At 45.5% G+C, this 12,820-nt stretch overlaps 1 protein-coding gene across 4 annotated transcripts in view; it reads left to right on the forward strand.

Moving 5' to 3' along the window:
* ARHGAP6 (Rho GTPase activating protein 6) overlaps positions 1 to 12,820 on the forward strand; it is a 284,210-nt gene that overhangs the window by 236,304 nt on the left and 35,086 nt on the right. For all 4 annotated transcript variants that reach the window (XM_019529331.1, XM_019529333.1, XM_019529332.1 and 1 more), the window contains 2 exons: positions 2,386 to 2,581; positions 9,875 to 9,930. In XM_019529331.1, coding sequence (XP_019384876.1) covers positions 2,386 to 2,581; positions 9,875 to 9,930 — 252 coding nt within the window. The remainder of the gene's footprint in view (positions 1 to 2,385; positions 2,582 to 9,874; positions 9,931 to 12,820) is intronic.

Below are 12,820 nucleotides of genomic sequence, written 5' to 3' on the forward strand. Positions count from 1 at the left end.
CCCGAGCAGCCCAGCAAGGAATGTTTACTATGGCTAACTCAGTGTGTATCAACCCATTAAGAAAACAAAGCCTCTCTCCATTAATTCAACCTCTTCTTAAACAGCTTTTCCAAGGAAGGACATTAAGCTCAAAAGCATTGATTAGCTCAAAAGAGCCTGTCCGCCTTTGTTGTCTCCCACAGCATTGCCTGTAGGCAGCATGTGGCCTGCTAGCTAATGCTGAGAGATGTAAGGCAGAAGGGAGGGGGAAATAATTCTTGCTTAGCAGGGAGAAGCCAAATAGATGCCTGCAGTCTCTGCTGAAGCTCCAGCCAGGGAGCAGAGGGGGGAGGGCAGCCCTGCAGTGGAACAGAGAGCCCCACCCAGCCCATAGAGCATGTCGGGATGCTCGGAGTGTCTGATTTATTTTAATCCAGGGAGAGGTCTGGGACAGACATTGCATAAACTGGTTTGACCAAAATCAGTTAAGTCTGATACTACAACCAGGTTTATCTCAAACCGGTTTCAGCCATTTTGAAACTGGTTTATGTGCACTGAACATCTGTTCTGTTACGGGTTTAAACCAGTTTCTGATCACTTAAACCAGTTTGTGTGTAATGTCTGTCCCTTGCCGAAATCAATTTGCATCTCCCACCTACTAGATCAGGTTACTCGCAATTCTATGGTAATTCCACATCAGTCAGTCTGCCTCTCTGTCATGTGGATAATAAATTCCATCTTGGAAATGAGAAAACTCTCTCAACATTTTCATTCAAAATGATAATTTCCTGCAGGAAGTTTCAATTTTGACACGTCATGATTTTCCAACAAAAACAGTTTAATTGAAAAATTGCAGACCAATTCTAAGCAAAGCAGCAGTGATCTGAATTACCTTCTTGCACTTTGCTGATTAAACAATAGCATCCATTATGCTGTTCTGTTAAAGTGTTATGATGGTTTCTGATCATTTAAACAGGTTTAGGTGTAATGTCTGTCCCTAGGTACAAAGTACCTGCATATATTTCTAAAGAATGTTCAAATACTATTATATTTAGTTTAACTTGTTAAAAAAAATTATTTAGCATAATTTTGAATTTTTCTGCACATAATTCTCTGAGGTATACAGAGTGGTATCAGCATGAAGTCTGACTTTACATAATGAAAAACCCAAAATCAAATGCCAAAATATATAGGTATTTAGAATTTATTTTATCTTAGTTATTGAGGCACTGGTAGGCTTCCAAATTGCTTTAAAACTGTAACTATATCAATAAAACATTATGTTCAACTGATGCCTCTATATGTAGTGGCCTTTCATTTTAATTGCAGATTTTTGAGTTTTAATCAGAATTTGCAGGTTTTAGGGAAAACCAGGATCCCTGGTGATCAGAAATCCATAACACAACAGAAGTTCAGAGTACATAGACCACTTTCAAAATGGCCAAAACTGGTATAAGATAAACTTGGATGGATGCTGTATCAGACTTAACTGATTTAAATTAAATCAGTTTATTCAACTTCTGTCCAAGATCTCCTCTAGATTCAAGTTTAACTTACAGGATGCTTCCCTCCCACCTCCCTTGCAAACCCACCCTTCCAGGGTGGGCAGGCTAGCTTTAGCTCAAGCTGTCTGCTCCAGCTAAGCAGGGAGGTGTGCTGTAGCGCCACCTGCTTCTGGTCTGGGCTACTTCAGGCATGTGGCTGTATTTATGCAATCCAAAGTGAATGTATACTTGCTTTCTTATCCATTCAGTCTACACAACTTAGACCAGGGGTTGTCAACCGGAGGTATTTGGGAAGGGCCCAGTGGGTACACAGGAGCGGCACGGAGAAGCAGAAGGCGGGTCCACCAGTACTTTATGCCACTTGTGCCACTGCGTGTCATGCACCACCGGCACTTTTGTTTTCACCAGTGCCACATGCTTTCGCCGGCATGTGCTGCTGGCACTTCTGGCTTTGCCTCCACACGAGTGTGGGGGAACTCCGCCCCCTCCCCCATCATTGTTGATTGGCCGCCAGGGAACCCTGCTACACCCTACCCCCTACATGTTGACTGGCCACTGGGGGAACTCCTTGCTTCTTAACTGGCTGCCAGGGGTACACTGACCAAAAAAGGTTGAAAACCCCTGGCTTAGACTAACCTGCAAAGATTAAATCGATTCAGCTTTCGGCTTTTTGACTGTCTGTACTTAGCCTTATAGAGTGACTTCAGTGAAAAAAAATAATGTGGATGATCAGGTGCACTTTGTATAGATTTTATTATTTCATATGTAGTTTTCAGTGGTCAAAGGACTTCATTAGATATGGTCTCTTGGGAGGGAGCTACTTAGTTTTTTCCATCCATACTGATTGTACGTGTGTGTGTGTGTGTGTGTATGTGTGTGTGTGTGTGTGTGTACTTTACAGGGCGCAATGTCTGTGGACTCTATTACAGATCTTGATGACAATCAATCCAGACTGCTAGAAGCTCTACAGCTTTCTTTACCAGCGGAGGCTCAGAGCAAGAAAGAAAAGGCCCGCGATAAGAAACTAAGTCTAAATCCCATTTACAGACAGGTTCCTCGTCTTGTCGACAGCTGTTGCCAGCATTTGGAAAAAAATGGTGAGTTTATATCTTTTATTTTTTTTAGTGGGTATTTTTGGGTTAGCATGCATGTATATAAACAAATAGTGCCCATACAGGAACATATATATCTTTGTGATGTGAATCAGAGATGTAGGCAAATGTCCTGTGTGCATTGTAATAATCCTCCTCTTAAGGACTGTCCATTCTTTATTCTGCCCCCTTCATACAGCCCTCTCTAGTCCTGTCTAATAGATATCAAAGAGCAGGGCTCTGCTTCATTCCCATCTCTCTTTCTTTATAAGAAGCAAGATAAAGGTTACAACCCAATATAAAGGATAGCAACAAACTAACACTTAAAACTATTTTACACTGCTATACGAACAAACTAACATATACGCCTAAAACCATAAATGGATATTTAAAGGTCAGTTCTCTGTGGAGGTCTGCTCAGTCTTCCAAACCTTTAGAGCTCCCATCTCTAACTGAGCTATCCTGTAGACTTCCTTGAAGAGGTTCATTTTCATGCTCTGACCCTGTCCCTTTCAATGATTGATCCTCTTTATGTTAAGGTAAAATATATTCTCCTCCAGAGAAGGCCTTCTTTAGTCTCCAGTAGGTAAAATCTAGGAGTGTTTGGCATATTTTGGACTTTTCCAAACACCTGGGATCTTTTGAGCCAAAAACTTTCATTCCCTAGTAGCAGCTCTGGTAGTAGTTTTACTCTATTCCTAATATTGAAGGTTTTTGGTTGAAATTTTAGTTCGGTATCTCATTTCCTAAATTCCTGTAGGTTGGCCCATCTAAGGTTAAGTTGTATTGGTGCCATAGAAAATAGCATCCTAAGTTGTTGTCCTATAAGCAGTTCATTTGGAGAGTCCTGATGCCATCGGTATAGATCAGTTTGTCAGGAATAAAAGTTATGGATCTCTGGATTTATGTAGAAGCTGTTTCAGAATCTGTACTCTTCTGTTCTCTGTTGCTCTGAGACTAGTGAGAACTGCTAGTGCAATGCTGAAATCAGAGTTCCCTGCAAACTGTAGGAGTAACTCAGAGGTAAACTGAGGTCCACTGTCCAATATTAGGACATCAGGAACACTGCCTTGCAGATATACATTTCAGATTTTGGATGACCTTTCCCGATTCAGTCTGTGGAAGTAAAGCCAAGTCAGTGTGCCTGGAAAAAATAATCAACTACAGTAATGTATGTATCCCCTTTCCAGAAAAATATAAATCCATTGCTAACTGCTGCCAAAGTCTGTCTGGTATATTTGTAGAAAGTCATGGATCCAGAGACAGGTTTTTTTGTCATTGTTGCATGTTTCACAACCTTTTACTAAAATCTGAATTTGCTTACTCAGCTCAGGCTACCTTCTAGATCGGGGTGGCCAAAATACGGCCTGTGGGCCTTATCTGGCCTGTGAGGCCATTCTATCTGGCTCATGGGGCCCCTAAAAAAAATTTGAAAATTAAAATTTATCTGTCCTTGGTTCCTGTCAAAAATGACAGGAGCCAGGGGAATTGTTGGCGGGCTCCTGCAACAACAGGGCCAACCTGGCCCTGCCCTCCCAGCCACAAAGCCCCACAGCCTGGGACCATGTGGCTGCCCCGTGCTGGAAGCTAAGATAAGGTGGGGAGGGCAGAGAATGAACTGGAGTGGAGCGCAGGGAAAAGCAGCCCCTCCCTCGCCCCATGACCCATGCTTCCTGCTGCAGCAACTCGCGGCCTGCATGGGATTGTCCTGAGCAGGCACAGGCAGCCCCATGTAGGCTGTGAGCAGCTGCAGCATGGGGTGCCGGCCACAGGGCAGGGGAGGAGCTGCTTTTCCCTTGCACTCAGAGCACCAGCTTGTAACCCACAGCTGCTGCCAGCCTGAGGCCTGTGCCAGCTCTGGACTTGCCCGTTGGGGCACTGCCACGGCAGCAGTTGTGGCCCTCCTGCTTGCTGCATTGGGCAGCGTTTGCTGCTGCTTGCCCAGAGCTCATGCTGCAGTACGCGGCAGTGAGGCTGCCACCATGGGAGCTTCGGGTGGGCAGCAGCAGCAAATGCTGGCCAGCGTGGCAAGCAGGGGGGCCGCAGCTGCTGCTGTCATGGCGCTGCCCTGACGGATGAGCCCAGAGCCAGCATGGGGCCAAGGCTGGCAGCGGTTGTGGGTTAAAAGCTGGTGTTGAATGACGGGGGGGGGGGAAGCAGCCCCTCGCCCACCCTGTGGCCAGCGCCTCATGCTGCAGCCACTCTCAGCCCGCATGGGGCTGCCTGTGCCTGCTCACGGGAACCCCGTGCAGGTTGCGAATGACTGCAGCAGGGAGTGCCAGCCACAGGACGGGGGAGGGGCCGCTTTTCCCCACGCTCCACACCAGCTCCTTTCCTGTTGGTGAGCAGCAGATCGGGGCTGTGTGCTGCCCCCCGCCTGTACTGCAGGGCTGGGGGGCACTGGGATTGAGTGGGCACCTGAGCACAGGGCCCAAACCAGTGTCTCAGGGCTAGCACCAGCAGGGCAACAGGAATACAGGGTCCCGGCCAGCAGGGCTCTATGGAGCCAGACCAGCTCCCCCCTCTCCCTGCTGGTGCAGCCCAGCCCAGCTTCAGAGACCCCTGCCAGCCTGCACCCTGCTCTGGTCCCCACCAGTGCTGGCCCTGCGACATTGGTCCCAAGACATTAGAACATCGGTCCCAACATGGTGACTGGGGGTAGAGCACCTGTTCACGGGGCAGGGCTACCCATGCAGCCCTCAACAGCTTGCCAAAACTGGATAAGCAGCTCTCCGCCCAAAATAATTGCCTGCCCTGTTCTAGATTGTTGTGCTCTTACCATGCATTTGTTTTTACCCTTTATTCTTTATGGATCTTCCAAAGTATTTATTCCTGAATATCAGAGGGATCACAATGTGTCTTCCTTTAAGGAGCAGATCATCAATATGAGGAGGTCATTTTTGTCCTGCCTGTATGGTTGTAGGTCTTTTGGAAGTCGCATCCTGTGGCCTCATCCATTTTGACAGAAATGAACTAGTTTCTGGCAGGCATCATCCTCTTGTTGCTTGCTTCTTATTTGCTCAAGTCTAATAGGAAATGCTGGCAATGGTGTCAGAACTATATTATATAATCTGTGTGTGTGTGTGTGTGTGTGTGTGTATATATATATATATATATACACACTCTTTTCACAAAGTTATTTCTTCTGCTGCTGGTGGCTGCCTAACTGGTCCTCTAAACAGACTGTCTGCTGCTATGAGCAGTTTCCCTGATGTATGTTCAATAGTGAGAGAAAATCGCATTAGTCATAGCTGAAATCTTTTAAGTCTGAGTGGAAGGTCATCCAAGGTTTTGGATCCCAGTAATAATACTATGGGTTTGTGATCTGTTTCTATTTTAAAATTCAGGCCAAGAAAGTAAGAGCAGAGACATTCACAGACCCAAGTGACTGCCAAAGCTTCTTTTTCCACTTGAGCATAGTATAGTGTTGCTTGGTGTCTTGGTATAAATAGGAACTCTGGTATCCTACTGGCTGTGTTTGAAGGAGTACTGCTCAAGAAATCTTTTGCAGATGCATCTGCTGTAACCACCATAAACTAATTTACTATTTTGTCTGGGGCTGGTTGAATTCCAATTTTGCTAATGATATGTCCAAAATAATTTATTTCTTCCCAAATTCACATTTTTTCATTTAAAGTGAGGCCAGATTATTAAAAATGTTCCAAAACTGCATGCAGATCTTCATCATGTTCCTGTTTATTTTCACCATCTACCAACATATCTGCATGGCAAAGGATGCCAAGAAGCCCAGTCACAATCTGAGACTTTCATTTTTGGAAATGCTCTTGTGCTGACAATATGCCATAAGGAAGCCACTTGAAACAATATCTCCCAAGTGGGTAAATGAATGTAATTAATAGGCTTGATTCTTTACCAAGGGGGATCTACCAAAACCCAAATGTAGCATCTAATTTTAAAAATATTTTAGCCTCTGACAACTGAGCCAGTATCTGTTCTACTGCGGAAAGCTTGTGTCTTTTTCTGCATACATTTTTGTTGAGTAAAGACCATACAAGTTAGAATTTTTCCATTGGGTTTCTGTACTGCAACTGTTCTTGCAAACCAGTCTGTGGATTCATCTATTTGGGAAATAACCCCCATTGCTTCCATCCTCTTTCCTTCTTCCTTGACTTTCTGTTGCAAAGGAATGTGGATGCAGTGAGGAGCTGTTAGAACAAATGGAGTTGGCAGTGGCACCAATTTAATCTTATATTCCCTTGACAGCTTTCCCAACCTTGTGAAGAATGTATCTCTTGTGAGGAATACATCTTTTGTATGGTTTGTGTTTTGCTATCAACTGAGTCCAGTCCTTTTCATTGCTGTCCGTACCAATAAGGAAATTGTTAATACTTGTATCATATAAAGAGGTTGTGACATTTTTTCCTCTTTTTTTCCACTTGCCCCTTGAACTGACCACACACTTCTAATGAAGCATTACTTACCCTTCTGAGAATTTTATCTGACCTTTGCAGATATCCATCCCAGGACTGATCTTAATCTTTTGAAGGGATGGCACTAACTGCAGCTCTGGTGTCCATTTTAAATGTAATGATTTGACCGTAGAGATCTATATTACTGTACCAAACTGTTGATTCTTTTATTGGTATTTCCTAGTAGCATAGACTCATTGTCATATGATACCACTCTCCCTTTCCTCACCCCCTGAATTATTTCCAGTAGCTTGGATGATCTTCACTCTCTTACAAAATGTCATTTCTTGTGGCATTTCCTACATTCTGTACAGTATAACCTCACAAATCTGGATATCAAAAATCTAGCACTTGCCCCCGCCACTCTGGGACCAACTGGTGCTGCCTCCTGGATGTGGAGGAGGAAGCTTGCATGCAGCGGCTGCCATTGCTATTCACCACCCCACATCGCTGCTCCATGTGCAGCCACTGCTCTGGGACATTTTATCTGGTATTCCTGCGTTTTTTTTCTAATAAGCCTGAAACTATCGGGAAGTGCTCAGGCCTTCTGATGCATCAAGGTCAGCTGACTGCATTCTCAGAGTCAGATTTCTCTAAGACCGCTATCTGTGTTATGTCCTCCATAGCTGCACAAGCTCCCAAGCAGCCTGTTTCCTCCCTGCTGCAGTACCGATAATCTCTCCCTAGGGAGAGACATTCAAAAAGCCTGAGCCTGAATTGATTCAGTCTTTTCAGGTTAGTCTAACCTGCAAAGCTTGAACAGCTTTGGAGGTAGCTAGACATTCCCTTTTTATTCCAGAAATGCAGGTACATGCCTGTAGTGGCTCAGGCTAGAAGCCGGGGGGTGGGGGGGTGCTAGAGCAGCCCTCCCTTCCCTTCCATAGTGCTGAGCTGATGTGGGGTATAGCCAGGCCCCAGATGCTTTGGTTAGGAAGGGGTTCCCCTACTCGCTGGTCAGTAAGGGAATCAGCGGGGGTTTACACAGCATTGAGTTACGCAACAGGGAGTTACACAGGGAGCATTTATCATGCCATCAGCAAAACAAAAGGATCTCTCATTAGTTCAAGTTCTTCTTTAAGTAACTGTTTCCAAAGAAGGAATGAAGGGACATTACTAGCTATCTGTTGATTTGCTCCAAAAATCACTAAGCTGACACAGTCCTGTCTGCCTTTGTCCCATCTCCCACAGCACTGACCATAGCCAGCATGTGGTATGTGAGCTAATGCTGAGAGGTGTCTATGTAAGGCAGAGGGGAGGGGGAAATCCCTGCTTGAGCAGGGAGTGGTGAGGGGCTAGGGGGAGCAGAAGGAAGCCAGGCAGACCCCACTTGTACATGCAGTCTCTGCCAGAGCTGCAGCTAGGGAGCAAAGGGGAGAGGCCAGCCCAGCTCTCTGGAGCAGAGAGCCCCACCCAGCCCAGAAAGCATGCCAGGATGCTGGGGGACTCTGATTTAACTTAAACCAGGAAGGGTCTGGGACAGACATTGCATCAACTGTTTTGACCCAAATCAGTTAAGTCTTACATTCAGCCAGGTTTATCTTAAACTAGTTACAGCCATTTTCAAACTGGTTTATGTGCACTGAACATCTGTTCTGTTACAGGTTTAAACCAGTTTCTGATCTCTTAAACTGGTTTATGTATAATGTCGGTCCCTAGCCCCTGAACCTGTCTGTGCTTTGGCAGTTTAGGGGCTCCTCTTTCTCTTTTCTTCCACAGGCCTAATTTTAACATAATATGGTGCGAGTGAAACACATACATGCAGCTTTCGTACATGTTGTAATCTGCCTCTCCTCCAGAGCTGTTTACTCTTTATTCTCCCCCTCATATAGGCCTCTAATTGGCTCAAGTAGGTCTGGAGAACCAGGGCTCTCTAATTACTCTAACATCTTCACATGCCTCTTCGTAATGTCGTGAAACATGTTTTAAGTCATCCTGAGCATATTTATTCCTTTATAAGGCAGTAATACCATCTTTTTAGAAGCAACCTTCAACAAACAGTTTGGTTTGTATCTATTATAGAAATCCTTTAAAATAAAAATAGTTGTATGTTGCATTTTTGTAAGATAGTTATGTTCAGATGATTTTCCACCTGCTGAATTTGAAAGACATGTTTGCTGTAGTCAGCATTTACTAGCAGAGAGCCAGCCAATGAGCCAACCCTCACTGCTCCAGCTAGGGAGAAAAGGGGTGAGGCCAGCCCTGCTCTTTGGAGCAGCCAGCCCAGCCCAGGACTGCAAAATGCTGGGATGCTGGGGGATGGTGATTTAATTTGAAGCAGGAAGGGGTCTGGTACAAAAATTTTGTAAATGAGTTTGACCCAAATCAGTTAAGTCAGATACTACATTCAACCAGGTTTATTTTAAACCAGTTGCAGCAATTTTGAAAATGGTTTATGTGCTCTGACCTTCTCATCTCTTACATGTTTAAACCATTTTCTGATCACTTAAACCGGTTTGTGTGTAACTTCTGTCCTTAGCCCAGGTGTCTGCATTATGGCAGTCCTGGCTCTCAGAGAGGTCCCCTGATTTTGTGCTTTTATTTATGTACTCCTCAAAGTACCATCCTTAAAAGTAGAGGGATATCAGAATACCTGCTTCCCTGATGGTGAAGCAGTAACATCAGGGGGAAGGATGTTACAAGAAATGCCAGTGACTGTAGATCAAGTCATTTTGCTAGAAAACTAGTTTGGGTGATTTTGTGCTCCAAAGTATTAGATTTTCTGTGCTTGGTAAATACATGGTTAGGGAGACAACTACTTTTATTCTCTGTAGCTGTAGGTATACACAACGCCGAGGTTGCTTTGTTTCAATGCAATTTTTAGCAGCGTATTAAACAATGAAACAGTCTTCTGATGTGCTCTTGTTTGCAGGTCTCCAGACAGTGGGAATATTCAGAGTGGGAAGTTCAAAAAAGAGAGTAAGACAGGTGAGTAAACATTTGATTATTACCTTTCTGGCTTACAGTATAATCATGCCTAAGAACTTTTAGTGACATGATTTTTTTCCACATAAAAAGTAGGTCTTTTTGTGAGTAACTTTACAATACTTGGACATTATGTACCGGTGGCTCTTGGTAGGCTGTTTACAGTCCTCCTTCTACTTAAGAAAGTACAAAAGAGCTTGGAGATTGCAAGAACTTAACCTAAATCTTGAACTGAAAGTGATTTTTTCCAAATTAAATAATGGGCAAAAAATATTACTTCCTCACTCTGCCCAACCTTGCCAGCTTATTCTGGTCTCATACTTTGATAAAATCTGTATCTTGGCTTCCACTCAGTAACTGAGTCATTTTTGACTTGTGGAAAAATCTCAGAGTTTGAGGTACAAAGACAAGTTCTAGAATTAAAATAAAAGTTAACTAAAACCCATATCAGGAATGGAGTAGTGTTTTATCCTGTCAACTCATTTAAGATTCCAGAAGGAGTTGAAGATCTCAATGTAACTCGAAATTTTAGACTGCCTGCATCACCTCTCTGTTACCCATATATAACTTCTGTTGGTTCACTCTCATCCAAGTCTCTAGTCTCATCCAAACATAGGGACAGACATTCAAAAAGCCCAAGCTTAAATTGATTCAATCTTTGCAGGTTAGTCTAACCTATGCAGATTGAACCAATTTGCAAGTGAATAGACATTCACTTTTGATACCAGAAATGCAGGCACGTGCTTGTAGTGGCTTAGGCTAAAAGCCAGGAGGTGCTAGAGCGAGCCTTCCCTTTACCTTCCACAGCAGCAACGAAGCTGGAGGGAAGCTGATCTGGGAGACATGGCCAGTCCCCCCAGCAGGCTGCTAAGGATAATTGGAGAGGGGTTTAAACCCATACCCTGGCCTGCAGGGACCCCTGTGCCTGAAGGCAGGGGGGGGAGTAGGGGGAAGCAGCCCTTGTCTGGCTAGTCCCCAAGCAAGGGAGGGGAGCGGTGGCCAAACATCGGCTTGGGCAATGCTTCAGTCAGAGGGGATTAAAATGTCCCTTTCTCCCTTCTCGGACACAGGGATCTCAGCTGTGGTCTGCCTGGCTTTTCCCCCTGCTCATGCAGTGGAGAGTCTGGCCAGAGCCAGCTAGCATGGCCCCACCATCCACCTGGGACTGAAGCTGGGGCTGCAGGGTTGGGGCTGTGCTGAACCAGCCCATGGGCACTGCTGAGGCCAAACGCAAAGGGGCTGGCCCAGGCCGGGCCATAGGAGCTGGGTCCTTTCCACCAGGGGTTGCAGCTCAGGCTGGGGCTTCAGGAGCTGTGTAGCAGGATTACTCCCAGCTCTCTGCACCGAGGCCAGGCAGAGTTATCATGGAGCCACATCCAGCTGGTAAGGGGCCAGCCCAGGCTGGGCCTCAGGGGCAGGGCCCTTCCCAGCCAGTGCAGCTCTGTGGCCCAGTGGTATGAGCTGCCAGTGTAGTGGCAAGCAAGTGGTTACTCAGGAAGGAGTTGCTCTGCCTGGCCAAGCAGACCCTGGTTACAGTCCCTGGGGGAAGAGGGAAGGAGGGGGGAATAAACCCCTTCCCTGCCCTTTTAGCCTTAGGGGGCATGTCAGGCCAGTGTCTAGCCATGCCCCTGGTCCTGCTCCAGCTAGAGAACAGAGGGACAGGGCCAGCCCTTCTGCCTGGAGCAGACAGGACAGCCCAACCCAGGGCTGAAAAGTATCCTGGGATGTTGGGAGACTCTGGTTTAACTTGAACCAGGGAGGGGTCTGGGGCAGAAGTTCCATAAACTGGTTTGACTCAGATCAATTAAGTCTAATGCTACATTCAACCAGGTTTATCTTAAACCAGTTTTGCCCATTTTGAACTGGTTTATCTGCATTGAACTTATGTTCTGTTACAGGTTTAAACCAGTATCTGATAACTTAGACCGCTTTATGGGTAATTTCTGTCGCTAGCCTGAGAAGCAAGATACTGCACTGTGGAGATTCAGTTAGTGAAATAGAAGTGGGAGCTGCCACAGCTTAAAAAATCTCAGCCTCCCTTCCAGCAGACTCACATACACATTGTGCCAGATTCATGACAAAAAATAATTTTATAACCTCAGTAGTTTGGAGGTAGGAAAGTACAGTTAACAGGAAGGTACCATGGTAGAGAATGCAGTGAGAATGATGAGACAGAAAAGAAATAATGAAGGAGTGGAATAGTATTCCTACACAACACAAGGTCATGAAATGACTTTCAATGGGTAATATGACTCTCCTATTTGTATTCAGGCAGGAGTAATTCAATATTCCTCTGAGTTGGAAATTTCAACTAAGAAAAAAGTATAAAAATGTGTTAACTTTATAGGGTTTCAACTCCAAAACACCATTTAAACAAAAGCAACTGCAAACATACAATAACGTAATTTCTCTGACATGAGGCAGAGGTTGCACTGCCATTGCCTAGCCAAGAAGCTGATTCCCAATTTGAATGTTATTTACATGCACTAGTGTTTCCTTTCCTAATTTTTCAACAAACTTAGCAACACAAAGCAGTTTGGTGTTTATGTGCTAGCTCATTGCTCATCAAGAATGACCAATTTCAGGAGGTGTTTACATGCCCCCTGCTCACCTTTCAGGGCTGACCATGTAAAGACTCCCTCTGCCACTGCTGCCTACTTCTCCAGCCTGTGGTGCGGGGGTTCCCTCCCCTCACCTGCCTCCGCCGCCACCTCCCTTCCCCTCCCTGCTTCCCTCCGTCCCTGAAACTTGGCCCCGACAACAGCCACCACCATGCCCCCCTTTGCCTCCCCCCACCCCACAGCTGCCTGGGCCCACACAGCCTCCCTGCCTCCCTGCTGCCTCCCTCTCCATACTGGCTGTTTTTGAGGGCCCCCTTCTTGCTCCCCCCCTC

The sequence above is a fragment of the Crocodylus porosus genome, unplaced genomic scaffold (genome assembly GCF_001723895.1).
Source record: "Crocodylus porosus isolate Cpor-Errol unplaced genomic scaffold, CroPor_comp1, whole genome shotgun sequence".
NCBI lineage: Eukaryota > Metazoa > Chordata > Crocodylia > Crocodylidae > Crocodylus > Crocodylus porosus.